The sequence below is a fragment of the Coccinella septempunctata genome, chromosome 7 (assembly GCF_907165205.1).
Source record: "Coccinella septempunctata chromosome 7, icCocSept1.1, whole genome shotgun sequence".
Classification (NCBI taxonomy): Eukaryota; Metazoa; Arthropoda; class Insecta; order Coleoptera; family Coccinellidae; genus Coccinella; species Coccinella septempunctata.
Genome location: NC_058195.1, coordinates 8,298,467 through 8,326,276, shown reverse-complemented (window position 1 = coordinate 8,326,276; position 27,810 = coordinate 8,298,467). Strand labels below are relative to the sequence as shown.

Genomic DNA, 27,810 nt, shown 5'->3' with positions numbered 1-27,810 from the left:
GTGGTATCTATTTTTTATCTATATCATAGCAATCTTTTACCATTCAGTTAATGGAACATCTGGAATATTCTGCATCAATTGTACCTTATAGGAAAACTATACTAAAGAAACAGGCAAGTTATTAAATATTCTATCGAATATCTATCTATCGAATATTCTATCGTTCATCAATACCTATCCCAATCGCAATAACTTTGGTGAGGTCTTGAAATTTACAATCTAAGTTAAAAGTGTACGAAACAAATGACATTTATTTTCCATTTGTAAAGTATTAAAAATATGATATTTTAGGTGTTTTCAATTAATTGCGAACCATTTCATTTCTATATTACATCTGAAAATAGGTAATTCATGTCAGTTACTGCCAATTAGTGTTAAAAAACAATAAATCATAAATGACATTGTTTCAGTATTGTTAAAATTTGAAATTCCGTGAAGTTATATTCAATAAAAATGACAAGTATGTCCAAAAGCCAAATATTCGTCAACGAGCATTTGAAAATGGAGTAAGATAAACGATATATGAATATGCATTGAAATGAGCGAGTGCAGAAGCATTTTTCCGATAAGAAACATATAGGTAGTGTAAGTTGATTAGGACGTTTGAGGATGTGAATAGGTGATATGTGTTTCCCTTGATGTGAAACTTTTCCATTTCCCATTGATTACTGTTATCTGTTATCTATTTCTGCAATTGATGACTGGGAAAATGTTCATTATTTATTTTTTAGTTGTAGATTTCCATTTTATTCTCAATTCATCTTCATCCAACTCTAGATGCTATTTTAGTAACGAAACACTTGTATAATTCACGTGAGTTTGTCAAATTGTCATGAAGTTTAGGGTACCTCTAAAGTGATACTATATAATAATATATTATAATTGGGTCTATGAATTCCACAATTTTCCAGAACTCCGGAATCTTTTTTTTTTTGACATACTAAACTCACCTTATCTACGCCATTAGTTAATCAGAGTGTTGTCAATATTCATGAACTCCAGTTACGTAACATTTCTCTGTGTGAAATGAGTATATATTTCAAATTTTCATGAATTGAACAATCTCTATTTTTCAGGTACATGTGAACGAAGCTGAAGATTTGGAAAATCGCAATTTGGTAAGAAATTATTGTATTTCTATTTTTCTTGTCTTTTTTTCTCATAGTTTGTGTTCAATAATTCGAAGATAACAAATATTGTTCTTGTCTATGTAGTTAAGGGATATTAGTAGGCCAGGATATCCACTTTTTAGGGCCGATTTGTCTTAAACAACTATAACAAAATGAATTCTTTGCACCCAAGGCCATAAACACCTCTTTTGATAGACTTTTGCCATGCTTTCATAGGTCTTTGCTTGGTAGGAAGGCGCCATTCTGAAACTGGTTGACTGGCTTGCTTTCCAAATAGTCCCATTATCATTTTCAAAGCGTTTTTTGAATGTGTTGAGCCACCCATGATGAACGATTGAGTTTTCTAATACACTGTAACTAACACTCATACGCATGTGTCTGGATATAGTCGATTTACCTCTAAATTTCCCTTTCGTTTTCAAGAAAACAAACATCATATAGTTTCTTAAATTCAAATATAAGGAATGCTAATCATGCCTAATCCATTTTCAGATCATTCTGGCGCATGATGCTTCCCACCAATCTCTACGGAGCGCTCCTATCATGCACGATATACCTCCACGCGGTATTCGCAGTGATGCCAACCTGCGACAACGAAATCTACTGTAAGGGGAACCTGTTAAAAACTGTGCAGATGTCCAGAATATTCCCAGACTCCAAGACCTTCGTCGACATGGAGATGACACGAAGCCCCTCTGACGTCATGAAGAATTTCAACAGCTTGATGTCCTCCACCAACAACCATCCATCTCGATCCCAAATTAAAAGTTTCGTCCAGGATAATTTCCAGCCTGGAAACGAGCTGGAAGATTGGAAATTGCCGGACTTCGACCCAAATCCTCCATTCCTTAGGAGGATAAAGGTGCCAGAGTATAGGAAATTCGCGAAAGATTTGGTGCAACTTTGGGCCAACTTCAGCAGGATCCTCAAGCCTGACGTCTTCAAGGAACCTGAGAGGTATTCCATTATACCAGTTTCGAACGGTTTCGTCATTCCTGGGGGAAGATTCAGGGAATTTTACTACTGGGACTCTTATTGGATTATCAAGGGTCTTCTAGCGAGCGGAATGCACCAAACTGTTAGAGGTATGATAGACAATTTCCTATCGATGGTAGACAGATATGGTTTCGTACCAAATGGTGGTAGGATTTACTATCTCAACAGGTCTCAACCTCCACTCCTCAACCTAATGGTTCACGAGTATCTCAAGGCGACAAATGATATACCGTGGTTGAAGAAAAACGTGCACCTATTGCAAGAAGAACTCAAATACTGGCTCAAAACACAAACAATAACTTTCACTTATAACAACGCTAAACACACCCTAGCTCAATACGCAGTGGATGATCCATCGCCAAGACCTGAATCCTACAGCGAAGATGTTAAAACTTGCTCTGTGAGAAAATCTGATGAGGACATTAAAAACTGTTATAAGGATTTGAAGAGTGGTGCAGAAACGGGCTGGGATTACAGTTCGCGATGGTTCATCGATAATCGTGGGTCATACGGCAAGAATTTGAGTGAAATCCAGACCAGAATGATCATCCCTGTTGATCTCAATAGCTTCTTAGCCCAAGCCTTCAAACTGGTCTCAACTTTTTCGTACATTGCAGGTGATTCAGATTCCCATCAGTATTGGCTCAATCTCCATCTGTCGTGGAAACAAAGCATCCAAGATGTACTGTTCAACGAAACGGCTGGCATCTGGTTTGATATGGATAGGAAGAGGCTCAGACACAGAACTGGCTTTTACCCAAGTAACCTTGCACCCCTATGGTCGGAACTTTATGAAGAAACCTCACTGGGAGATCTGGCAGTTCAGTACCTCCAAAAAGAAGGTATTTTCGAATATCCCGCTGGTGTTCCCACATCTCTCCTGAACACTGGTGAACAGTGGGACCTTCCAAACGCTTGGCCACCCTTACAGTCCATTGTAATCATGGCGCTGAAGAGGTCGGGTAGCCCCAAAGCGCTTGGAGCCGCCAGGGTTTTGGCTAAGAAATGGATAGACAACAATTTGCTCATCTACAAACGTACCTGCTTCATGTACGAGAAATATAACGCGGAATCTGTAGGGGTTGTTGGAGGGGGCGGGGAATACAGCATCCAAACAGGGTTTGGGTGGACAAACGGAGAAATTTTCGAGCTCATCGAAGAGTTTTACAGTAAGTAGAGTCGAGTTGAACTGGACAGGTATGGAAGCAAGATCACGAAGTGTCAAGCATCATTTTCGTTTATTTTTAAGCTGTCATTCTAGTTTGTTAGGAATAAAGATGATTGAAACATGACAATTTCTTTATTTTGCCAAAAATCTATTGCTTTTTAATGAGTACGTCATCGAAATATGTATATTCGATTTCAGTATGGGAACTATTTTTCATGTCTTGTATAAGCAGAGGCCTTTCTGTCATTTGCATTGTTGCATTTTGATACACCCAGATACTTTCTAAGGGCCGTTTGCACCAGTCCCCTCAAAATGAGTACTTAACTCATAAGTAGTTTAAAGTTAATGGACGCTTAATTTTATTGTCAGTTGCACGACTGCGGCTTAACAGAATCTTAAGTAAGGGGCCCTTAAGTTTTCATATCTAGTGATATTTAAGTTTTTTACTTTGGTGCAACTTCATCCTAGTCCAATAAAGCCTTTTTCTACAAGCGTGCGCGTTCAACCTTTTTCCCGGAAACGCCTGCTATTTCTTTCCCGCACGCATTTGCGTGCGGGAATGGATAAGCAGGGGTTTTTCCCGCACCCTTTGGGAAAGTGTCTCTTTGCAACTTGGAATGCGTGCGGGAAAAAGGTTGAACGCGCACGCTTGTAGAAAAAGGCTTTATTGGACTAGGATGAAGTTGCACCAAAGTAAAAAACTTAAATATCACTAGATATGAAAACTTAAGGGCCCCTTACTTAAGATTCTGTTAAGCCGCAGTCGTGCAACTGACAATAAAATTAAGCGTCCATTAACTTTAAACTACGCTTAGTTAAGTACTCACTTTAAGGGGGATTGGTGCAAACGGGCCTTTAGCATTATTATTGATAATGAAATGGATTGTCAAATAAAAGGTAGTTGACGTTATTAGAAAAATCACAGCAGTTCTGCAGCCAGTTTATGAGTTCAACAAATTATTTTAGGTTAGAATCCCGCCTCTAAATACCTATTACCTTAAATTTAAGCGCTCCTGTAATGACCACTTATAAGTGGTCATTACAGGAGCGCTTAAATTTAAGGCTAGCTTTAGCCATTCAAATGTCACTTATAACAGTTGGTGCAACGTAATTTAAGTTAAGGGTTCATTTTAAGGGACACTTAACACTAAGTGCGTTTGGTGCAAACGGGTCTTTGGATTTTCTCTTCGCAATATTGTATTTTTCTCAATTTACTTACATAAATAACAAAACGCTAATGAACTAACGAAATGAGTAGGTATATTTATATTATATTTACATCCTTAGGCTAAACTTATCAATATATTACAAGCTAAAAAAGTCGACGATAAATTCTAACGCAACTCCATTAGTCCAACCAAATCCGGTCTGTACAGAATACTCCCCACCACCGCCAGCTTGTCCTGGATGAACAGCATCGTATTTTTCGTACATTTCACCGGTCCTTTTATACGCCATCAGATTGGACATGAGCCATCTGCCGGCCAATGTTTTGGCCAGTTGTTGGGCATCTTTCTGGCCGCTGCGTCGGAGTCCTTGAATCACAATCGATTGGGAAGGCGCCCAAGCCATTGGAAAATCCCATTGCTCCCCCGTGTTGTTCAGGGAGTTGGGAATACCACCGAGGTATGAGGTTATGCCGGAGGATATAAGGTAAGAGTATGCGTTTTTCCCCAGTTCCTCGGTCGATACTGGGCCGTTGATCTCAGCCCAAAGAGGTGCCAAATTGGACGGATAGAAGTACTTCCTGTGTATTCTAAATTTAACGTCGTAATCGAACCAAATTCCTTTATGGTAAAGAACGTCATTTATGGCTTCTTCCAGATCATCGTATTTCTGTTGCCAGTAGAAATACTTATCGGTATCTCCTAATAACAAATGGAGATTTTTGAGTTCTCTCATCGCTTTGGCCAGCATCGAATTCAAATCGACAGGTATGATCCTTCTACATTGCGTGTAAGTTCTGTTGGCGTTATTGCCGCCATTATCGTCGAAAACCCATCGGTAAGTGAAGTCCCAGCCGCTTTCAGCGGTGCTTTTCATCTCTTTGTAACATTCTTCTATGTGTGTCGCCTCTTTTAGGGTAGCGCAAGTCTCGACGTCTTCAATATATGATTCTGGACGTGGAGAACCACTTTCACTGTCATAGTGAAACATCGTGTGAGTTTTCCATTTGTAACTCACCTGAAACGTTCTGTTACTCAGGAAGAATTCAAGTTCTTTGTCCAGGAGATGTATGTTTCGTCGCAACCATTCCAAATCGTTGGTATAGTTCATCAGGAGTGTAACCATGGACGTCAGTAGAGGTGGATGAGATCTATTGAGATAGTAAACTCTGAGACCGTTCGGTATGAATCCATATTTGTCCACTATATAAAGAAAGTTCTCGATCATACCTTGGGCCGTCTGGGTCATGCCAGAGATCAGGAGGCCTTCCACAATCCAGAAACTATCCCAATAGTACGATTCCTTGAACCTGCCACCTGGTACGACAAAAGGGTTTGGCACAGGAATTATGGAGTACCTCGAACTGTCCTGGATTATATCAGCTTTGATTTTCCTAGCCAACGTAGGCCATATCTTGACGATTTCTGTGGCCAAGTATCTCAAAGTGCTGTTGTTGACTTTCTGCAAGAACGGGGGGTTTGGGTCGTAGTCTGGCAGAGTCCAGTTTTGGAGCTCGTTGCCTTCGGCGAAATTGCTTTGTACGAATGTTCTTATTTGGTCCCTGCTGGGTCGATTGTCGGATGTGTTCATGAGTTGCTGGAAATTCTCGAATATCACTGATTCATCGTAGAGCATTCGCTGATCGACGAATGTTTTAGAATCTGGGAAAATTTTAGCCCTTTGTACTGTGTCCAAGAGTTCGCCTTGGCAGTATATGTGGCTGTCGCAGGATGGTATGGAGTAAGGACTCACTATTTTAAGGAATACTGCAGGAAGCAGGAAGATGCCAATGTTGGAAAACATGACGAGATCCTACTGGTCATGAAACTGTAAAAATAAAGAAATATTTCGTGTTTTTCTTCAATGCTAATCAACAGAAATGAATCAATAAAAATGCAATCCATGTAGAATATTGAATTTCACTCAATATATACAACACACTGTCTTATTATATATATAAAGGTAATGTTCAATATCGCGACTGCATGATTATGAGATATGTAAATTCATTTAAAATGTAGAAATGAAGAATATACATCATGCATCCTGTGCGAGGATTGAAGCAGTAGCAGTGAAATTGAGTTTTTTCTTTAAATGGCATTTGGCAACTATAACTTGTGCAGAAGGTTATAATTATATGATATGCTCTGCTTCAACATAAATTATGGAATGGGGTAGTTATCATACTTTGCTACAGTATACAAATTCCTTTAATAAATAGAAACATTTTCTACTTTCTACATACCTTCCAAAATATGTCACGAATTTCTGTAATAGATTTATGAGTAGTTATCGATATACAGGTATAGCTCATACTAACTTCTATCGTTTTTGATAATAAAGACAGGATGGAAATACTTATAGTTTGAGATAAATCATTGGTTGAATTATGAATTATCTATTATTTTAATATTGATCTCAGTTTCTATCAGAAGGCATGATTTCCAAAGTGGGAGATTAAGAGATATCAGAAATTCTGCTAACCAAGTTAGAAACAACAATAAATGAGTTCCAGAAACAAAAAATCATTTTGGTTGACACAATTTAAGATTGTATCAGTTTAAGTTTGAGGTGTGAGATTTAAAACTTTTTTGGTACATTCAATCGCATATAATTTTATAATATATGTGTAGTGATAGTGCACACAAATATGTTTTTCAAGTTTAATTCTTCAATTTTCCGCTTCCAAAATCTGACTGCAATAAAGTATATCGTTTTGGCTTGTTGGCAGTCTCTGAATTTAAGCCTGGACAAATATTTTTCCGAAAAATATTCATATTTACTGGATTCATCCGCAATAACTATATCTACTTCAAATAAAATATTCAGAAATTATTCGCTGTATATATATGGGGTCATTGAATTAATGAACTTAAAGGACTCTGCATTAAAACCAAGCGTCTTATCATTAGGAAAAGTACTCACGCGTAACATTTCATATTTAACACAGCGATTCCTGATGGGAATCACCCAAAACAAACATGCAATTTCTGATAGACCAACGATTAATACCTATATTATGTGCATTTGCCTGAAATGAAAATTTATCGTACAAAGTGTAAAATTTTCTCCCACATCATAATTCATCATCATCAAAATGTATGTACTAGAACAGGGACTAGAATAACTGGTACATTAATTTGGAAATATTAGCATTATTGCGTTGTTGTGAAGGTGTGCTATAAAATATTAATATATTCATGCAAGTACTCTAGCACTACCTGCATGCACTCTTCAGACAATCGTTTCTTGAATGATGAGTGCATGTATTCCTTACCTATTCAAAATTAAATATAGGTACTTTGAAAATTAGATCCAACAACAAATGGCGAAATGGATATTATATTGATCTACATGAAATAAATATGAAGTGAATAAATCAGTGTTTTAATCCAATGATACTCGATTATCAATACCGAATGAAAGACCTCGAAGAAAAAATAAACCTTAAAATTTCAAGAATTAACTTTTGAAGAATGTATAATATCGAAAATGTTTTTCAACTTAGCTATTTAATTATGGTACCTATTCTTTATACCTGCTACCCAAAGAGAATCTAAGCTAAATAGCTTCTAGCACTTCTACATATAAGTAATTAGAAGTGTGTCTTAGGGAAAAATTTTAAGATTTGTCATACATACCTTAGTGATTAACACACTTATTCCAACATCTTCACTCTTTCCTCTCATGAAGGATTAACGCACTCATCATTCTGCCAGCTGAATATGATTATTTATTGTCTTATCAATAATCAGTCAGTCAGTATGCTAGACCAGAAGTCGTTATAAACCAAATAAAATAAGATGACGCGATTATTCATGTGAACAATTTGTTTTATTTAATTTTTGCGTACTTTTGGCGTATGAAAAATGTATGATTTTTTCATTTTAAAAAGTTACATATTTAATATACCAAAAAAATAACTCTTGATCATTATATTAGGTTGTTTCTTTTCTTGTTCACAAAGATTGTGACTTTATTCAACTGTACCTGATGCTTTTTGAAACAACTTGATGAAGAAATTCTTTATTGAGTACAATGTTGAAAGCACCAGAGCTGCTTTTTAGTCAGGGATGTTATTCCAATGGGCATATACAGGGTACAGCCTAAGAGTAACAGTTGATAGTCTTTGGTACAGCAAATACTCACTCTTGTTACAAAAATTGACACCAATCTAAATAAGAGTATTTATCAAATGTTTGATAAAGTCACTGTCATTTAAATGAAAGAACTCTACTCATTCGAACATCTTCTGAAATGAAGAAATAATATTTTGCGACAAATTACCGCTTTTCTATGGCTGCATCGCGATTTTTTTGCGAAGAGAACATTTTCTCTTTCATAGCCCAAGATGAAATTCCCTCCAAAAATCTCCATATTTGACGAGCTAATAATTTCTAAAGGGTACCTTAAATTCCGGCAAATTTTTGAATAACCTCTAAAACAACTCTCAAACACGCCGACAGAAATTTCTTTTTTAACGGATTTTCTGATAATTTTTTATAAAAGAAAAAAAAAAGAACTAAATTACAAATTGTGTAATTATTGATATACATTTTCAAAATGCAGAAAACACAAGTTTGATAAAACATTTCATAATATTCAAAAAGTGATAAAAACAATAATTATATCACTCAACTATAAAGAGGTTCAAACTTATTTTTAAATTAATCTTCTGCAGTCACAAATGTTGGCTTCTGTAGATTCCCTCAAATATCGTTGTAGCTTCTCAGACTTTCTTCACAATCTGTACAACATCCTCATCGCATAAGACATGATCTAAACCAACTTTTTGTGGCTGATGCTTTACTGATGATCCCCATACAAGCGCGCTAAAAGTTTTATTCATTGAATTAATGAAAAACAAGCAACAATATAACTCACTATTTGAATTCCTTAGCGATTGATCTGTGGAGTTTATTACAGAAATCTTGCACCGATGTATAGTCTGCGTGCAATACAATGGGTGAACTATAATCAGGTAACTGTCCTTTTGGTTTAGTGTAGCTATAAAATAAATAAAAGTTATTTAAAAATTACTTGTACTTCTTAATGAATAAATCATCAAAGTTCTGAAGATAAGAACTATTTTCAACCTACAGTTTTAATAACTGTAAAATATTTTTTTAACCTAACTCAGACAACTGTAAAAAGTTAAAGAACTTAACTTAACCTAACCTACAGTTTTACCAACTGTTAAAATTCCTTTTAACTTAACCCAGATAGCTGTAAAAAGTTAAAGAAGCTAACCTACAGTTTAACCAACTGTAAACAATTCTTTATAACCTAACCCAAATAACTGTAAAAAGTTCTTTTTAGGTTAGAAGGACAATTTTCTCATTGGAATACCTACATGCGTACAAGTTTCAAGTACTCCCACATTTTCTCCAAAAGGTCATCAAAATTCCATTTATGATGTGCAGAGATTGGGACACAATGTGGGATTTTATAAATAACATCAAGTTCCTCGATACTTATTTGATCTGCAACATAAGTTCAACCATGATTTTGATGTAAACTGAAACGTTAGTTTTACTTGCCAATTTTATTCAAAAGATAAATGCAGGGCACATATATCCTATTTCCTTCAATAACATCAATAAGATCATCGCTAGTTGCATCGTATTTGAGGGTCACATCAGCATTATGTATTTTATACTCAGAGAGTATGGTTTTGACAGTATCAGAATCTAATTCTGATTGTGGAACCTTCAATGATTGCAATGAATAATTTTATCATTTCTTTAGATTTCATACAATTTATTACCATACAATTCAAATTTATTCCTCCTTTATCTTTTTTCTTGAAGTAGATATTGGGAGGTTGTTTATTGAGTCGTAATCCGAAACCTTCCAATTCATGCTCAATCAACTTTTTATGTACTAGGGGTTTTAATACATCCAAAACAAGGAATATTAAACTACATGTCCTTGCTACAGCTATGACTTGTCGACCTCTACCCTTACCATCCTTAGCACCTTCGATAATACCAGGTAAATCAAGTAGCTGAAATATCATAAAGAATGCTCTCAGATAATTCATCAATAGCGAATCTAGGACATTGTTCCAACCTGAATTTTTGCACCCTTGTATTTTATACAGCCTGGGACAGTTGTCAAGGTTGTGAATTCATATGCGGCTACTTCAGAGTAAACACCAGCTAGAGTACTGAGTAACGTTGATTTCCCAACAGACGGAAAACCAACAAAACCGACTCTAGCATCACCGGTTTTGGCTACATCGAAACCTTCCCCAGTTCCACCACCACCGCCCTTGGGGGTGATTAATTCTCGTCTCAATTTAGCCAATCGAGCTTTAAGTAAACCTAAATGTCCAGCAGTTGCTTTATTTTTTTGGGTTCTTGCCATCTATGAAATGCATATTGAGGTTAGTGAATAAAAACCGATTACTTTTCACTCAAAATTTACTCACCTCAGCTTCGATAGCAGCAATTTTCTCTAAAATAGTACTCATTTTGGATTTGGTACTGTAGTTTCAATATAAGATACAAAAATATTGTAAAATCGCAGTCAATTTAGCAGCAAAATATACAATCCTGGCATGTGGTTTTGGCATGAAACATATGGGTTTTGGCATTTCTTTTTGACTTAGTTACATAGTATCTTTTGTGTTGGTAACGAATATGAAATAATTCGAAATTTTATAGAAAATTTCCCAGTTTAATCAAATATTGTTGAGCTGAATGGAAACAATTTAAGCATTTAATACTTCGGGACTTCTTCCTTATCCAGGAAAATGTATATTGAAATTTTTAAAATGAAAATTTTTTGTTATGACAAGATGACAACTGTTTTTTTCTTTGGCATTTCAAGTGCTATGTTGACAGCTAACCCAATACCCTTCCAGTCAGAGACAACCTCTTGTTGTCTCTGCTTCCAGTGATTTGTATTATTTGTTGGAGTGCAGTGACCTAAGTTATCAGTTTTCAAACACAATAAAAACCAAGCACAACATCATCTTCAAATAATGAACTGAATTGCACTCCACAAAAAAAAACCAAAAATGTATTTTGACGAGACAGGGGTTAGTTGACCTGTTTATCAACAATATACTTTTCTAACTGGTTCAGTTTTGTTTCAGTTAGCCATGGTTGCTTCTCCGGAAGCTGCTCATTTGGTTGGGATGGATTCTGAGTATGTACAAACTCAGTGTATATTTGCTGATGGTGCTGAGAGATTTGGAGTTTCTGCTATTGCATTTGATAAGACAGAAGAGTTAGTATGGATGGGAAATCAAGGAGTAAGTTACTTTCTTTGAACCTGTTCCATTTCTCATGACAATATTGCAGGGTCACGTCACATCTTACTTTACTGGAGCAATGCAAAAGTACACCTCTTTCCAAGTACATGCCACACAAGACGTCCGTCAAATCATAACTGTGGATAATGGAATTTTAGCATTGACTGCCAGTTCCTTGAGATATCAGATGAGAAGAGGTATACCGCTTTTAACTCACACGTAAGACTTTTCTCCTTTCATAAAAAAAGTGTATTTTATGAAAACTATTATAGGGGCCCTAATTTGAATGAAATGCAATGCATGCTTCAAGTTTCACCTTCAAGGATTCTCATGGGGGGACATCAAAGCAAACTCATTGATTTCAATATTGAATATTCAAGAGAATTGACAACAGTAAGGAACTTTTTTTCTAGTATAAGTTAATGGTTAATTATGAATTTTTCTCTTCCTAGTCTGCTGAAAGAGGCAATTATTGAAGTATTTTTCATTTTGTGTTAATTCGATTACTCTCTAAGACTTTTTATATCACTCCTTTTAAAAAATATGATTGTAGGGTTAATTTGTATTTTAGTTTTTTCTTGTTGATTCAGTTTTATAGATTTTTCTTTCAGGTTGATGTAGGAGATACTGGTTGTGTGATGATGAGGCCACATTCAAGATTTGTCCTTTGCGGTAATCCTCTCGGTAGAATAGATCTCAGAGATCCGATTTCATTGAATGTTGAACATAAACTGGAAACCCATAGTGGAAGCCTGAGTGATTTCGATGTCCAAGGTAACCTCTTGGTCACATGCGGTTTCAGTACTAGGTAATTTATACGTTCAGAAAGGATTTCATCCCAAAGTTGATAAAAAATAATTCAATTTTTTCTTGTTTTCAACAGGAAATACCTATGTTCTGACAATAAATTTTTTTCCAGGCATGGTAATTTGACAGTCGATAGGTTTCTGAAGGTTTACGATCTGCGAATGATGAGAGCTATATCTCCTATAGCTGTGGTTACCGATCCTTTGTACCTGAGATTTTTACCATCTGTTTCGTCCAGGTTAGTTGTAGTGTCTGGTATTGGTCAGATACAACTTTGTGATACTATAGCCTTAGCAGAACCAAGGATTTGTTTGCATCAAATTGATCCCCCTGGTAAGTGCAATTTGTTCTTTGAAAAATGATTAAATATTTTTCTAGTGTTTCGTTATTAATTTCATTTGTACAAAAGTTAACGTTACGGTTTGAATAGAGTGCTATCCTGCTACTTGTCATAAATGTCATTATTCGACAGATGACAATTGAAAATATGCAATACACAATGAGCCACTCTTGTATCAAAATGAATAAAAAAGTGCTAAAGAACAATTGCTAGGTATACATATACCACTTGATAATGAATATACTGATCACTAATCACTCAGGCAGACAATAATTAATAAACCTGAGTTCCAACCTTTGAGAAGGTTAAATCAATATTGAAATCGTGTTGCTCATTCGTCAACTGTCAACAAATGTCAATTAATGTCTGTGGAGGGCAGACTACCCATCATATACTTTCGCTCTAAATTTAAATTTCTTGTAGTTTTCTTGATTTTCCCAGATTCTCAGACAACTTTTGCTAATTTTTTTTGTCTAAAACCTTCTATGAACTATGAGGATGGTTTTAAAACAAGAGTAAAATCGGTTCAGTCATTTTTAAGTGATGCGATGACAACGCGAAACAGGGCTCCATTTTCATTTATAATGAAGATGTGATGAATATCTTCATCACAATGAATCGACATAATGAACATTCATAAGAATTTGCCTACAAATTTTTAATTTTTAACCATAAGCATTTGTAAACTATCCAAAAGTCTTGGATTTTGTAATTCTGTATATTTTATTAGTAATCGAATCATGAACTCAGTGAAGTTGGCGCCTACCAATATATTTTTCGAGTTCTTGAAGTTTAGCGCCACTAACTTGTTGAGTATACCATTTGATATTTATCTAGGTGGAATGTGCATGACATTCGACATATCAGCATCTAGTCAAGCAATGGCATTTGGCGATAATATGGGCCAAATTCATCTATTTTCTACATGCCCTGAGCCAATATTCAACACATATTCGAATATCACAGAACACGCAGATCATGTTCTTCAGATACCCTCTTTTGACATTGGTGATTTCAATGTACCTTTGGCATCTGTGCCAATGCCGGTGGTTGGTCCTCACGTTACCTTGTCTTCCACATGGCCTGAACAACTAACTCAAAAAGTTTACAGGTGAGCCCTTTTTTCAATATTTTTAAAAGGTTTTTCGACCTTAAGTCAATACTTATCTTACCACTGAGAGCAACAATGAAATTCATTTCTTTGCTCAAACAAAAATTCAGATATTTCAACTGCAATTATTGATTGATGTGTCAAAATTTGAAATGTTCTGATCTATCTCATCGAATGTCACATTTGGTTGATTTAATTTCTTGATTTTGAAGAATCGAGAAGTTGAAAACAAGTTAAACGAGTTGTTGAACTTGCATCTGAATTGCATGCCTGAAAAAATACGGTATCATTACAGAAAAGCACCAAGAATAGATCCGGAAATTCTTCGTACTATGAAAATGCAGGGACCAATCGGATACGCACCAAATCCTAGGAACGTTAGGAGAAACCAAGTGAGACCTGATAAGTTACCTGTAGTTCATTTCACTTGATTATCATTAGAGTTCTATCTACTTGTTGACTGATTCCGATAGCCATAGTTTTTCTTTTAAATATTAGCAAGTTATTTTTTTTCTGGGAGAATACCTCTTATGTGATAATAATTTAAGGAAATAAATTATTTTTTGAATCGTTGGAGGAGGTTTTCTTTTCCTTCCCTGTTACTGGACGAGTTTCTATCTGTTTAATGCATGTTTCAGTTGTTTGGCCTCGCCCCGAAGATACATCGTAGTAAACGTTTAGTTATTTTCAGTGGAACTTCTTGACTAATTTATTTTTGTTTCGAGGTTATCTATAATCTTGGAAGGAATGGCTACCCTATGAGCTCCAAACACGCGCCGGAAAACAAGGCGAAGATTTCAGACGACAACTCCAATTTCGTCGCTATCCCAAAACGTTACAGGAAATTAGATGTGAAATATAACAAGTTAGGCAGTGATGATTTTCAATTCGATCAGTACAATAAGACTGTGTTTTCTGGTTTGGAGTCGACGTTGCCCAACGCATACTGCAACGGAATGCTGCAGGTCAGACTTTAATCTTTTTGTGTTACAAACAATGACCGTAGTTGAATCAAATGATTTTTTACATTTATAATTCTTTTTTTCCAGGTACTGTACTTCTCGGAACCTCTAAGGGCTGCATTGATGTCCCATCTGTGCGATAAGGAATTCTGTCTATCCTGCGAACTCGGTTTTCTCTTCCACATGTTGTCTCTGTCAAATACGGTTCCTTGTCAGCCTGGTAATTTTCTCCGAGCTTTCCGTACCGTCCCAGAGGCTTCTGCTCTTAGTTTGATTCTCAGCGATCTCCATGCTGAGGCCAAGAGTAAAGTAGATCTATGTGCATTGATTCAGGTAAAGTTTCGCATCTCAAACGTTTGTTTTTTATTTCATTCCATTCGATCTGTAGAGTTGGAATAGATTCATGCTGCACCAAATGCATGTGGAACTGATTGAGAATAAAAAGAAGAAGGAGGAGAGGAAGGCCACGAGGAAACCTTTCGTTTACAGGGAAACCGATTTTCCGAAAATATCCAACGAAAGGAAGAGATCTAACGGTATTCATTTCGTTTCTCACTTGAGACACATGTCTTTATTGGTGTTTTTCAGGTGGTATTAGTGAGATCAAGATCGAGGAAGAGAAACGAGAGGAAGAATCCGAAATAAGCAATCTCTTCGGTACAAAACAATTGCAAATTAATAAATGCTTGAAATGTTCCAACACCGTAAGTACATTGAAGTCCGTTGTGACTTTCGACTGAGTATTTCTATGCTTCAGGTCAAAAAAGAATCCATGTCGCTAGCTTGCAATCTCAATTACCCCACATACGAGCCTGAGAGAGACGAGTGGAGCTTTTGTGACATCTTGAAAAGGTCTCTTTGTCCCCAACAAACCACCCCGGCTTGGTGCGATTATTGCGGAAAATTCACACCCACCACGCAAAGGAGGATACTGCAGGTTCGAAAGGTCTTCCATTTAGAAACTTTTCCATTTGTGACACTTAACTCTTTCAGTCCTTACCCAAGCTTCTGGCCATCAATACGGGCCTGCATAACCCCGCGCACAAGCAGTTCTGGCAGAATCAGATGGACAAAGTAGTGGCTAAAGCCAACATACCGGATACCATAAGGTCCTCCACCCCCAACCCGGGAATGAGCACTAAACCCTGTAGATATGGAGACAGTTGTTCGAGATTGGGGTGTAGGTTTAGGCACAGTTTCGACAATGCCCCTCCTCCGATCCCTTCGAACAATCCCTATTGTAGTAACAACTGGCTACCGCTGTCTTTACATATGAGTCTCAAGAATGATATTCTTACCATCGTGAAAGAAGAAGAAGATGTGAGTATATGTAGATGTCAAAATTCTAACTTAACCTGATCTTTCGTTATCAATTTTTCTGTCTTAGAAATCAACATCCGTCAAAGAGAATGGCATCGATCATAGCAATGAATTATCGACGAACTATCAGCTGTCAGCTGTCGTTTGCTACGTGAAAGACACCGGCACCAATGGCAACAACGATAAACATAACCTAGTAGCGTTGATCAAAGTACCTGACTGTTACATTCCGAAAGGAGTTGAAATATCCGACAACAAGTGGTACCTCTTCAACGATTTCAGCATATGTCCGGTGCCCGCTCAGGAAGTGGTTTGGTTCAGCCTCGACTGGAAAACTCCTTGCGTACTGTTTTACTCCACGCCCGAAGTCCTAGGGGCTTCGACGGAGGTCCATCCGACGCTCACGAGGGTAAATTTAAAAATCGGTTCGAAATTTCGAAAATTATCCGTTTTCGCTTCAGGAGGTGTTCACCGAGGACGTCTGTCTGGCCAGAAACGGTGGTACGGCCGGTATTACCTTCACGCCGTTGAATGACAGCGAAACTCTGAAACCGGGCGATTTGGTAGCTATGGACGCGGAGTTTGTGACGCTGAACCAGGAGGAATCGGAACTGCGCAGCGATGGTAAACTGTCAACTGTCAAACCGTCCCAAATGTCAGTTGCGAGGATAACCTGTATCAGGGGGTGGGTATTCACACTCAGCCGTGTATGTTTCCACCTGAAACGAATCTGATTTCAGTCAAGGCATTCTGGAAGGTACTCCCTTCATCGATGATTACATCTCCACCCAAGAGCAAGTAGTGGATTACCTGACGAAATTTTCGGGGATCAAACCGGGAGACTTGGACGCCAATTTTAGCTCGAAACATCTGACTACGCTCAAATCGACGTATATGAAGTTGAGGTATCTTCAGGATATAGGGGTGATTTTTGTTGGCCACGGATTGAAGAACGATTTCAGGTTAGGGTTTTCGATGAGCTCTAGTGGCATTTATCACGTTTGAGATTTTTCAGGGTCATTAATTTGGTGGTTCCGCCGGAACAAGTTGTGGATACGGTGTTTTTGTTTCATCTTCCTCACCACAGGATGGTATCCTTGAGGTTTTTGGCCTGGCATTTCCTGGGTGAGACATTTTTCATTTTACCGCACTTAACTTTACTTTTTACTTCACATTGCTAATCTAGTCTCCTCTACTGTCCCCCACTATACTCTACTCTAACCCTCTACTCTACCTCTAATCTACTCTACTCCTACTCTCTACTGACCCTACTCCTGATCTATTCTCCTGTTCTAATCTACTCTAGTGTATAAGATGTAGATAACCTAACCAAAAAAAACTCAAAAACTCATGTTTATATTCATGTCAGAGGCTGATATGTGTCTGAATTAATTCTTATTATTACATTCATGTATAGGGATTTTTTAACTTTTAATTGTGACTTCGGGTTTTCTCTTTCAAAATGTGGAAATTATGCGCAGGTTCGAAGATACAGGCTGAAACGCACGACTCGGTGGAGGACGCTAGGGCTGCTTTGCAGTTGTACAAAAAATACAAACAGTTGGAGGCTCAGAACAAAGTGGGAGAAGCATTGGCAGAATTGTATGAAAGGGGAAAAATGTTAAACTGGAAAGTTCCCCCCGATTAAACGTTTCTATTTTTACTTTTGTCTTATTATTTTTGTTATCGTCGATCAATTCAAATAACTTATATTTTACATACCTAGAAAACGTATTTTTGCATTTATTGAAAAAATCAGAGACTCATTCCGGAAGTTCGTCGTCCAAATCCATTCAGAAAGTATAATTGTCAGCCTGGATATTTTAATAGTAAATTATTTTTTGATATTTTCAATAAAATATGTTTTAATAAGGGTTAGATGTTTGATTTTTTACCCTACCATATCCAAACGCTCCTGAACGAAAGAATTCGAAATGTTTAATGCAAAATGACCGAAAAAAATGAAATAAACAAAAAAAATGAGTAAGTAAAACAATAAAGAAAAGATAAAATGCAAATGGTAACAATGCAACAATCTTTTCTAATAGAATTAGATTATGGTAGAATCTGGATTGCTGGTCGGTATACACTAATTTTGTATGTACAGAGTGGGAGACGTAAGATGGGAAAATCGGTTGATTAAGGGGGGTGAGCGTACATCTGCAGACCGGGGGCCACGAAAGACGAATAATCGACACAGGAGCCAGAGGGGAAATAGAAAAAAGAAGCTTCAGAAATTCGAGACCTTTGACGTTTACTAAACGCCAATGTAATCAAATCAACAGTTTGACAAAAGTGAGGTTAGCACCAATCCTAGACAGGGATAGTGTAGTACCGATTCAACTCATCGATAGCGACTCGGGGAATTTATGAAATTCATTTTATCATGGTTTTTTAAGGCAAATACGCCGTGAAGGTAGCTCCCCTAGTCTGCTGGTAGATGTTTTTTCTAGTAAACGTAGAAAGAGTAATGGGGTTATCATCCTCTCTAATGTGAATACTTTTCAACAGAGAGAAAATCTTTGGTTTCAGTGAAATGTCACTTAACTACCATAAAAAGGATATTTCTATACAAAAACGAAATTTTTGAATAAAACATTTATGTAAACTTCAACATTAATTTGAAATATTAGTATAATATAACGATTAAAAGTACATTGAAAATAGAGTAAAAATTTTTAGTTCTCGGACTTGTGCCAGGTATCAAGTCTTCACATGACAAAAATACCGAATTCGAAAAATGTGGTATAAAACACCTTTTCAAAACTTCCTTTCAAACACCTTTAAAACATTTCTTAAGTCAGTCTCAAAATTCAATCCAATTGTAGGCATGGCGTAGCCTTACATCAATGTTTGATTTCATCTTTGGCTCGTTATAAGGTTTCAATGAATATTTTCTTGTTTTCGGAGATTGGATTGTTTAGATCACAAATAGGATAAGAAGAAAGTATTGTCTAGAATTTATTCCAAAATATAGGCCCGAACTTGAGAGGGAAACCTTGTATAGACTTACGTAAGAATAGTAGGAAAATATATATCTTCAATATTCAAAGAGTGTTAAGCGGAAGAGAACATATTTTAAATCAAACCTTTTCGGTGGCTGCAGTTGACGTCATGCAAAAAGTTACTTTCGCATTATATAGCTTTCCGTTACTTCACGTTGTTGTTTGTTGTAATGAACGTTCAATATATCTTAAAAGAATTGCCTCAGATGAAGAACTGAATGTAGGTTTAGGATATTGGCAAAAAAGTTCGTCCTCAAGATCGCAAAGGAATTTTGAATTAAACACACAGTACCTATGAGTGGTTGAACGAAGTGCTTAGATCTTATAATTCACCAATTTGTGGCTATCTTTTACATTTGATTGAAACTGTCGAGGAAAATTTTTGGCAGAGTATAGTAAAATTGTTTTCCTCTTAAAGGAGATCCCATTTTTGTCGAAAAGCATGCTAGAGAATGTCAAAAGCCCTTTGTACTTTCAGTTTATGTATCCACTTTTGACGTAACTTCCAGTAAGAAAAGCCATTTATCGAAAAAGCTTAACGCCAGAATGTTCATTTAAAATAGTCTCATAAGTAACGTTTTGGTCAAATAAGTGATTGTTCACGATATATGATATGAAATTTCCAGAGAAAATTGACAAAAAGTGCGTATCATTTGTGGATTTCTGCAGTCCTTGTGAAGGTTCAATGCCTGTGCACAAGTCGGGAATGGTGCTTTCTTTCAGGTGAACTTGTAATATCTACCGAAATACGTCTTCCGCTTAGGTCGAACCTATCAACAAATTTCCCGTCTATGATAGAGGCTCTTCTCTCCAGGATGGAAGTATAATTATCAACCACCGAACATCTCCTGCTGTCGAAGCTCCTGCTGAAGTTATACGCTGATATTTCACTGATGGGTTCTACCGGAGTTGAGCTGCTTCTTTGGAGGGGTGGGGCTTTCTTGAAATGTGCTGAAAACAGTAGATTTATGACATTTTTGCTTAATACTATTGTAAAATGCTATTCATTATCAATATACTATATTATGCCCTCGTTTTATAAAGTCGTACTGAAGTGGCCATAAATTGTGGCACTTGGCACTGCGATTCCAGACTCGATCTAATTTCTTGCCTGAATTTGCATGCCTTAAACATGCTATATCTCGATAAATATTCTTTAAAATGATTCCATAAGGGGCATTGTTCAACAGAAATAAATGCTCAAGATAGAGGTGAATATTTTTGTGTGTATTATATTCAGTTAAACCTGGTTCATGGGGGTTATACTCGAAAATAAAGATATAAATCGATAAATTTTTTTGTAGAACATTTCTAGCTCTGAAAAATTGTAGCAGATCATTTTTTCTCTATACCTGTTGTAGTTCATTCAACATCTGCCATATAAGAGTTTCAAAGTAGCCAACAACATATTTTTTTCAATGCCTTTTCGCTCGCATAGATGAATGTCTTCTAGCTCAATTTCATTTCTGATAGTTAACTGGTTTCTGAGCAAATAATTAAAAATTACTTTTCAGGTGCTGGTGCAGGGGCTGTATATAATCATCAGGGATTGCATTTTGTATGAAAAACCCATAGTGAAGTTTACCCTTAAATTTTATCGTATAAGTATTCTTTTATACAGCCTGTATATAACTGCGATATACTATTTTGGTCACGTTTTCGACAGGTCTCATTGGTTTAGATAAAGTTCAGAGTACAACTGAAACTGTTTTAGTTGTACTCTGGATTGGCCATGAAGAGATAATGGAAGCTACCAATTGCCATATACTGACTGCTTAACCTACCAATTGGCTGACGTGTTTCAATTATTTAACTCTTCTATTAGGGTTTAAGATACCCACTCAAAGATCCCTTATTGTAACCTCAAAACTAGTAAGAAAAAACTAATTTATTCAACAATATACATCACCTAATCTAACCCAAAAACTCTGAAGAAAAAAGGTGTTTAACCTAGGGTGTGTTTCTAATTACAGGTGATCTAGAATAACAAACTGGCAATAGCTCATCTTACCGACTACCACCAGTCGCGCTACCTTATTCTAAACGAAAAGTCTGCCTTGACATCATCCTACCAGGTTGTTTGCCTTCTTCGTGGCCTTCAAGGATCGAATCTCTCCTAACCAACTCTTTCCTTTGGTGCTTCATTATGGTCAAATCGGCCAAGGAGCATTTCCTGGTCAAGGGAGCCTTGGCTTTGGCTGGCGCCTGCTTTTTCGCCTTGTACAGCTCCAGAAACGTGGCTATCAGTGAGACGATGAGGAAACCTACAGTCACAAAACTCACTATGTTGGCCCTAGGGTCACTTGGGGCCCTATAACTCGCGATATTTCTTGGAATCTTGTGCTTATCTTCATTTTCGAAGTCTTCGGGAGTGCAGCATATTGATTTGAAGACGTAATCTTCGCAGAGCTCATCCAGGACTGTTTGGGTTTCTGGCAGGGGACAAGATGGGGGTACAACCAGCCTCATTTGAACTTGCCTGGTCTCATTAGTAGACACTGCTTCCTCTTTCACGGTAACAGTTGCGTTCAAGGTGCCCATCAGGTTTTCTGCACTTTTCTCCATTTTATCACCACCGCCGTATATGGAATAGTGGGCTAGGGGATACATAAACAACACCGTTATCAGAATTTTGGCGAAAATGAGGAGAAACTCGTATCCGACCGGGGGATTCGGAGGTGGCTGTGCCAAAACCGAATTTTCCGAAGCACTATCGTCGACCATTATGAATGAAAGTAGCGCTAATCGATGCGGTTTCACATTCTTACGATTAGGTTAATAATGTGTCGTTTTTCAGGAAATGTAGGGTGCTGAATTCAATCGATATGGAGGAGTGGACCTGAGGAAGGCTCGGGAAATAAGCGGAAAAGTCCTGCGAGACTGGGTGACGGTTTGGTTTGGTCGCTCGTTCTGGACGTGAGGCATGCGTGGTGAATATCTACGTCCTGTTTTATCCTACAGGATGCCCTACGCAGGGATTGCGATTATAGGAGAATGAGAGATGTCTTATCGGAAATGTGCTGTTTTCATCTGGAAATTTTTCTTTGGAACAATAAAAGGTTGTCCGAGTTTGATAATAATAAAATACTGCAAAAATAATTTGAAAGCAGCATGGAAATCTATATATGTAGCCAGATTTTCTTCAAAGTGAATAAGGAGCTATTGTATCCATAGTCTTAATTTTAACTGATGTTGAAATAATGAAAAATTCGTTAATTCCTTTCGTTTCTAACTCTTGGAAAAGCTGTCTTTGCTCTAAAGAGTTTGAAAGATTATTCTAGTAATGAGTCATGTGCTCCTCTCAATAGAAAATAATACAAAATACACTACGCAAAAAAATTAACGCACATTATAGAAATCTCAAATTTATTCTACAACTGGCGGTGTTCTCAATGATAATTATTTTATCAGAATTATGCATGCATATGTTATCCACTTTCAACGGTTTTCTTCAATACAGACGTCCACATGAAAGATATGCTCAGTGCAATTTCCCGAATACTACTGGTTTCGGGGGAGGATCGATTATGGTATGGGGTGGAATATCTTTGACTGCTCGCACAGACCTAGTGGTCGTTGATAATGGAGCAGTGAATGCTGATAAGTATATAAGGAACATTCTTGAAGAGCATGTAGAGCCATTTGCCCCATACATTGGTGAAAATTTCATTTTTATGGACGATAATGCCAGACTCCATATAGTGCGCGCATCGTTCAGGAGTACCTTGAAGAGGTTGAAGTCTCACGAATGGAATGGCCAGCAAGAAGTCCAGATCTCAATCCGATTGTGCAGGTTTGGGACAACCTCAATAGAAGGCTGAGAAGTTCAGAAAATCATCCAGCTACTCCTAATGACTTAGGAATCCAACTCGGATAAATCTGGGAAGGATTAGATCAGAACATTTTAAGATCACTCATTTTGAGTATGAACCGTCGTTGCCAAGCTGTAATTAACGCAAGGGGTGGAAATACCAAGTATTAAATCACTTATCAGCATTTCAGTATTTTGAAAATTGTTCATTTCTCTTCTTTCACATAAGATTCGGTGAAATCCTGAATTTTTCTTCCATTTAATGTGTCTTGTTTCGTTCGAAACCTTCCTGAGAGAACATAAAAAATAAGTTATAAAGTCAATGTAGAGTTAACTTTTGTTAAAATTGAGATTTTCAGAATGTGCGTTAATTTTTTTGCGCAGTGTAGTCTTATTTTAGATTGCTTGGTTGGAATAAACCAATTTTGTTCATTATTTCAACTTATGAAACTTTGGGATCTATAAAAGAATGATTCTCCTGAAATATCTTGAGTTCACGTTAAGAAGCCATACCATACAAATTTAAAAAAAAATTAAAAAATCCGCGTTGCAGTAGAGTTATAGGTAGGTTGGGACGATTTCAATGAAATTGTATGTGTTTGTGTGAAGTCCAGGGTGGTTTAGATTTACAATCGGACCAATTTGAGGGTGAAAAATTGAGAAATCCAACAAAAAAGATGATATTTTCGACGTTGGACTCATAAAACTTGGAATCAATGACTTTCTATTTGGCTTTCGATTATCTCGATGGAATTTTTCTTCAACTTCGATATGACTTGTTCAGAGGCAGAATATTTTCACGATTTTAGAAATGAAGAAATGTTACGCGAATTTTTTCGTGAATCTAGCTGATTTTATCTGGGAAATATTTACAAAACGTGGTATATAGACATTGTGTTCTGAACGATAAAATTTTAGTCTTTCCATAAACGAAATCGAGTAAAATATATCAGGACGTAAATTTCGTAACCTATTTTACAATGCATGACACGTTCCTTATCAAAGGTAACGATGATAAGCACTCTGACCTCTGATAAGGGGTTCCGCTCTCACCTGTGGTTGTACGTATGTGTCAAACAGAGTTCAGATGAACGTACGATCGTTTGAAAGTTGTTTGAATATTCGTTCTTTTGGACTGTTTGTGCCGCAGACGTAGTTTATTTTTTTTTCGCGTAATATTCTGTTGTTTTCCAACGTAAGTATTTTACTGAACCCATTTTTTGCACACCTTTTCTGGAGCTAAATTATTCTATCGAATTCCCAACATTCTGATTTCCATCCTATGGTCGAAATCTTCGAAGAAACCTTCTCTTGCCTCTAGCCTAACGCAAGATCTATGTTGGCAAGGAATATTGGAGTTGTCTTCAGGAGTTCCTCGAACCCATTCCACATTTTTATCTTATCTTGTTTGTTTTTGTCTGGTTTTCAATAGTGTATATATACCTTGAATATTTTTAGAAAGAATCTCCCCAATATTATCGATCTTCAAGAACTTTTTTTACGCTATGTGGGTGCATTGTGTTGTTTTGAATCACTTTATTTGTTAAAATACTATTCATTTATCATGACATGGATGGAACTGAAAATTTAATGTGACCTCTTGATAATTAGGTATCTCCATTTGAACTCAGACATAATTCCAGAAAGAAAACTTTATATTTTGATAGGAAATTCAATGAAGAATGGGAATGTATCGTTAAGGACGTTCATTCTTCACAAATCTTTTTATGTCTACAATGAAAAATCTTTTTAGCAATAATATATCAGTATGACAATAATATTTCCAATATCATTGACAAATAGAGATCGGGAATTTCCAGCGTTGGAAATAAACTGGAAGTAGCACATAAGATAAGTCAACTTTGAGTTATTTGCCCTTACATCTAAGGGTGAGTCAGAGTAAAAGCCAACGAAGAATTGTTTTCTTCATTTTGTGTATCGAAGTATGAATTATAATTAGGTAATCCTTTCAGAGATGCAGGGTGTTGAAGATTTCCTTCAAAACTCTGTTAGGGACAACTAGAAAATATTTGTGATAATCAGAAATTTACATTTAGTTTACCAGTGGCGTAGTAACTGTTGATTTTTTCTCAATTTTCAATATCAGTTACACTTATCCATTTACAATATGCCACAATTTAGTTTGTCAGTCTTTTGACTGATCCAGTGAACAGTATACGTAAAATATTTGTGTATTCAAAGAATAATACTGAATGGTAAAATACAATTCAATAAGCTGAAGTTCGGAACTTATCGGTGGTAACATTATTTTGAGATATGAATATACTGAATAGATTTTTTTTGGATTTATTTTAGTATAACTATACAAAAGCAGAATTTCAATGGATTTTGGGTCCGAACCCTGAAAGATAATCGACCAATCCATCAATTTTCTCGCCATATATCGTGTCCAAGACAACGATATGCTATTTCTGGAAAATCAGATTGAAATCTTTATGCTTTATTTATTTCAATAAGCTGTCGGCTTATTTTAGACCCGACGTTTTTAGATCAAACGGGTCAGACCAGGTCATGACACAAACTTTAACCTGTCTCTAATTTTAATTCAAAGTATGCGTGCATCATATCAATTGAAGGCGACTCTGATGAAAGCTCTGGTTTGAAAGATTTTCGTTTTGTTGTTTTTTACCTTAGCAATAGTCGTGGGACTGAGTTTCGTGAAACATTTTCCAGGACCGTGTGCCGTGGGTGTTGTGAAAGGGTTTGTGGTTTTTTCTTAAGAGTTGGGGCGAAATGAACAATGTGTGATTCACCAATGAAGAAACCCTTATCCATCATCATCCAGAACTTGACAGTGAAGAAAGCTTCCGAAGAAAGTGAGTACAACACATATTAAGATTCAAAACAAATATTATGAGGATATTTGATCTGTTTTTCACGTTTATTCGAGTAATTAGCAACTCATAATATAACGAAACAAGTACACAAAATAGATCGTCACAGGGTTTATATTTTCCTTCAATAATTATTGTTTCGTACATGAATATACTCAACTTTGAATCAGTTTTTAATTTAGTTCTTCCAAAAATTGATTATGCGTTAGTAAAATCGCGATTTTTTACGAACTTAACCAAAGAATTCACTAGGCATTTCAGTATGGTTTAAATTCAAGCTGAATAATGTTACCAATATAACAATATTCCATTCCAAGACTCATTTAAATTTTGAATATATGGTGGATGCGAAATTGAAAATTATAATCTTTACCATCTGGCACAAGAAATACGAACAATTGAATGGAGTATTTTAGTGGTACTAGTGTATAGTGTACATATTCTTAGGCTGACATAGCTAAATGTTCGAAAATCATTTCGATTATTTTGAATGTAATGAACCGTTGTGTGAAATTTGAAAATTTGCATCGCTTTTCTATTCGTGCTCTTTTCTAATCTAAAGGGTCATCATAAGAAATGTATCACTTTTTCCTAATTCCCAATAACACCTCTTCCACTCGTTCTTCTTCGTTGAGACATACGTAACCAACTGACCATGTCGAGAGACTTCCTGTCGAATTAACCATAATTATAAACGAGGAAAAGTTAATCACCGACCACCAAAAGAAGACGCACGCCGTCATAACGTCATAACAAGATTCATGGCAAGATCATAGTGCACGGTTCCGGTCAGACGCTGTTCCCACTTCCTGTCAGTTCGCGTGCTCATCCATTCTTCCACTTCTCCGAGTCCCATTCATGGTCCTTGGGCTCGAGTCCATAATGGATGCATACGCCGACTTCCGGTGACTTAGCGAAGGGATGACATGCCTTGTTACTCACGTCTTGATGTTAATATAACGCATTAGATTTTATTTTTGGAGGAGAACGGTCTGATTTTTATGATTTTCTCAATGCATATTATTGTAGCAGCACAGATGAGTGACATGACATGTTACACTTGACATTACACTAGAACTAGACACTTGTGACAGGAGATTACTAACTCACTCCTGACAGGAAGGCAGGTTTCATACATATAAAATATAGACATAGACATCTCTCTCACGTAATCTCATATGACTGGGATATTTTGAGGTCTTTTTCCTCCGAAGTTTGCTGTGCTGCGTCATCAAAGAGAGTTGACAAACAGTGTGTCAATTTGAAAAGTACCAGCCTGTATGTTTCGTCCCCCATGCAAAACCAGAAAAAATGCAAAAAGAGGTAAACTTTAGATCGTAGGGGAACACCCGTATACGGTTGATTCCAATCACTTTGTGCGAACCCTGTAGTGTGATGACAACAACCCCTATAATCTTGAATGGTTAGAGGGATTGAGTCACTAACACCTTTTTTTAAAGGTAATTTGTTTGCCTTTTCAAAAATGCCATGAACTGAACGTTTTATGTTATACATGGTGAGTCTTTGACTCGTACAAATCTTTTAACAGTAGACAAAAGAAACACTTTTTTCCTTTACCAATTTCAAGTTTTCATAATGAACTGTGCCACCCCTGGAAAAACAAAATTACCTTCAGAATAACTACCTAAATCTGTGACACCACACATCTGTGGATCTTAAAAAGAGTTGCATTCAGTCAAAGTACCCTATTTTTCAAATTTCACAGATACTTTTCAATTTTTGAACACAATATGAAGAATTCTTTCATTTCACAAAACGTTCAGATAATTATTATTATCGTCCAACTTAGTTTCAAGAGTTGGGCTCTTTTTTCGGTATTTTTATGGTACGTAATAGTCATAATCAGAAAACTGGAA

At 36.6% G+C, this 27,810-nt stretch overlaps 6 protein-coding genes across 14 annotated transcripts in view; 3 read left to right on the top strand and 3 right to left on the bottom strand.

The window, feature by feature from the left end:
• Nucleotides 1–3,418, top strand: LOC123317190 (trehalase-like). Of its 6 annotated transcripts, XM_044903588.1 has the most exons (4): nt 524–580; nt 732–813; nt 1,077–1,118; nt 1,623–3,418. In XM_044903588.1, the coding sequence occupies exon 4, from the start codon at nt 1,636–1,638 to the stop codon at nt 3,301–3,303; it is 1,668 nt and encodes a 555-aa protein (XP_044759523.1). In that variant the 5' UTR covers nt 524–580; nt 732–813; nt 1,077–1,118; nt 1,623–1,635; the 3' UTR covers nt 3,304–3,418. The 6 variants fall into 6 exon arrangements, with proteins under 6 accessions (XP_044759524.1, XP_044759529.1, XP_044759525.1 ...); XM_044903589.1 differs by lacking the exons at nt 524–580; nt 732–813 and adding an exon at nt 1–113; XM_044903594.1 differs by lacking the exons at nt 524–580; nt 732–813 and adding an exon at nt 89–105 and having other exon boundaries at nt 1,075–1,118.
• A 1,116-nt stretch (nt 3,419–4,534) lies between these two features.
• Nucleotides 4,535–8,240, bottom strand: LOC123317198 (trehalase-like). Of its 2 annotated transcripts, none has more exons than XM_044903605.1 (2): nt 8,103–8,240; nt 4,535–6,288 (listed from the first exon to the last, which is right to left on the bottom strand). In XM_044903605.1, exon 2 carries the CDS (start codon nt 6,262–6,264, stop codon nt 4,600–4,602), a length of 1,665 nt encoding a protein of 554 aa, XP_044759540.1. In that variant the 5' UTR covers nt 6,265–6,288; nt 8,103–8,240; the 3' UTR covers nt 4,535–4,599. The 2 variants fall into 2 exon arrangements, with proteins under 2 accessions (XP_044759540.1, XP_044759539.1); XM_044903604.1 differs by lacking the exon at nt 8,103–8,240 and adding an exon at nt 6,707–6,864.
• Nucleotides 8,241–8,984: 744 nt separating this feature from the next.
• LOC123316545 (GTP-binding protein 128up) lies at nt 8,985–11,116 on the bottom strand. Its single transcript, XM_044902672.1, has 7 exons — nt 10,895–11,116; nt 10,534–10,830; nt 10,229–10,468; nt 10,002–10,170; nt 9,815–9,944; nt 9,346–9,468; nt 8,985–9,293 (listed from the first exon to the last, which is right to left on the bottom strand). Exons 1-7 carry the CDS (start codon nt 10,934–10,936, stop codon nt 9,191–9,193), a joined length of 1,104 nt encoding a protein of 367 aa, XP_044758607.1. The 5' UTR covers nt 10,937–11,116; the 3' UTR covers nt 8,985–9,190.
• Nucleotides 11,117–11,359: 243 nt separating this feature from the next.
• On the top strand, nt 11,360–18,136 carry LOC123316544 (PAN2-PAN3 deadenylation complex catalytic subunit PAN2). The gene is made up of 19 exons (XM_044902671.1): nt 11,360–11,506; nt 11,564–11,722; nt 11,772–11,941; nt 11,995–12,115; nt 12,334–12,530; nt 12,642–12,862; nt 13,707–13,980; nt 14,276–14,372; nt 14,706–14,945; nt 15,030–15,275; nt 15,331–15,478; nt 15,531–15,646; nt 15,700–15,879; nt 15,936–16,262; nt 16,330–16,671; nt 16,724–16,947; nt 17,003–17,224; nt 17,278–17,387; nt 17,744–18,136. The coding sequence occupies exons 1-19, from the start codon at nt 11,486–11,488 to the stop codon at nt 17,908–17,910; spliced, it is 3,582 nt and encodes a 1,193-aa protein (XP_044758606.1). The 5' UTR covers nt 11,360–11,485; the 3' UTR covers nt 17,911–18,136.
• A 709-nt stretch (nt 18,137–18,845) lies between these two features.
• On the bottom strand, nt 18,846–22,132 carry LOC123316857. The gene is made up of 2 exons (XM_044903117.1): nt 21,340–22,132; nt 18,846–20,218 (listed from the first exon to the last, which is right to left on the bottom strand). The coding sequence occupies exons 1-2, from the start codon at nt 21,989–21,991 to the stop codon at nt 19,950–19,952; spliced, it is 921 nt and encodes a 306-aa protein (XP_044759052.1). The 5' UTR covers nt 21,992–22,132; the 3' UTR covers nt 18,846–19,949.
• A 1,987-nt stretch (nt 22,133–24,119) lies between these two features.
• Nucleotides 24,120–27,810, top strand: part of LOC123316592 (ras guanine nucleotide exchange factor Q-like) — a 141,792-nt gene continuing 138,101 nt past the window's right edge. For 2 of the 3 annotated variants that reach the window (XM_044902745.1, XM_044902743.1), the window contains exons 1-2: nt 24,120–24,273; nt 25,773–25,915. In XM_044902745.1, coding sequence (XP_044758680.1) covers nt 25,840–25,915 — 76 coding nt within the window. In that variant the 5' untranslated portion in view covers nt 24,120–24,273; nt 25,773–25,839. The remainder of the gene's footprint in view (nt 24,274–25,772; nt 25,916–27,810) is intronic. The other variant, XM_044902747.1, reaches the window with a different exon arrangement.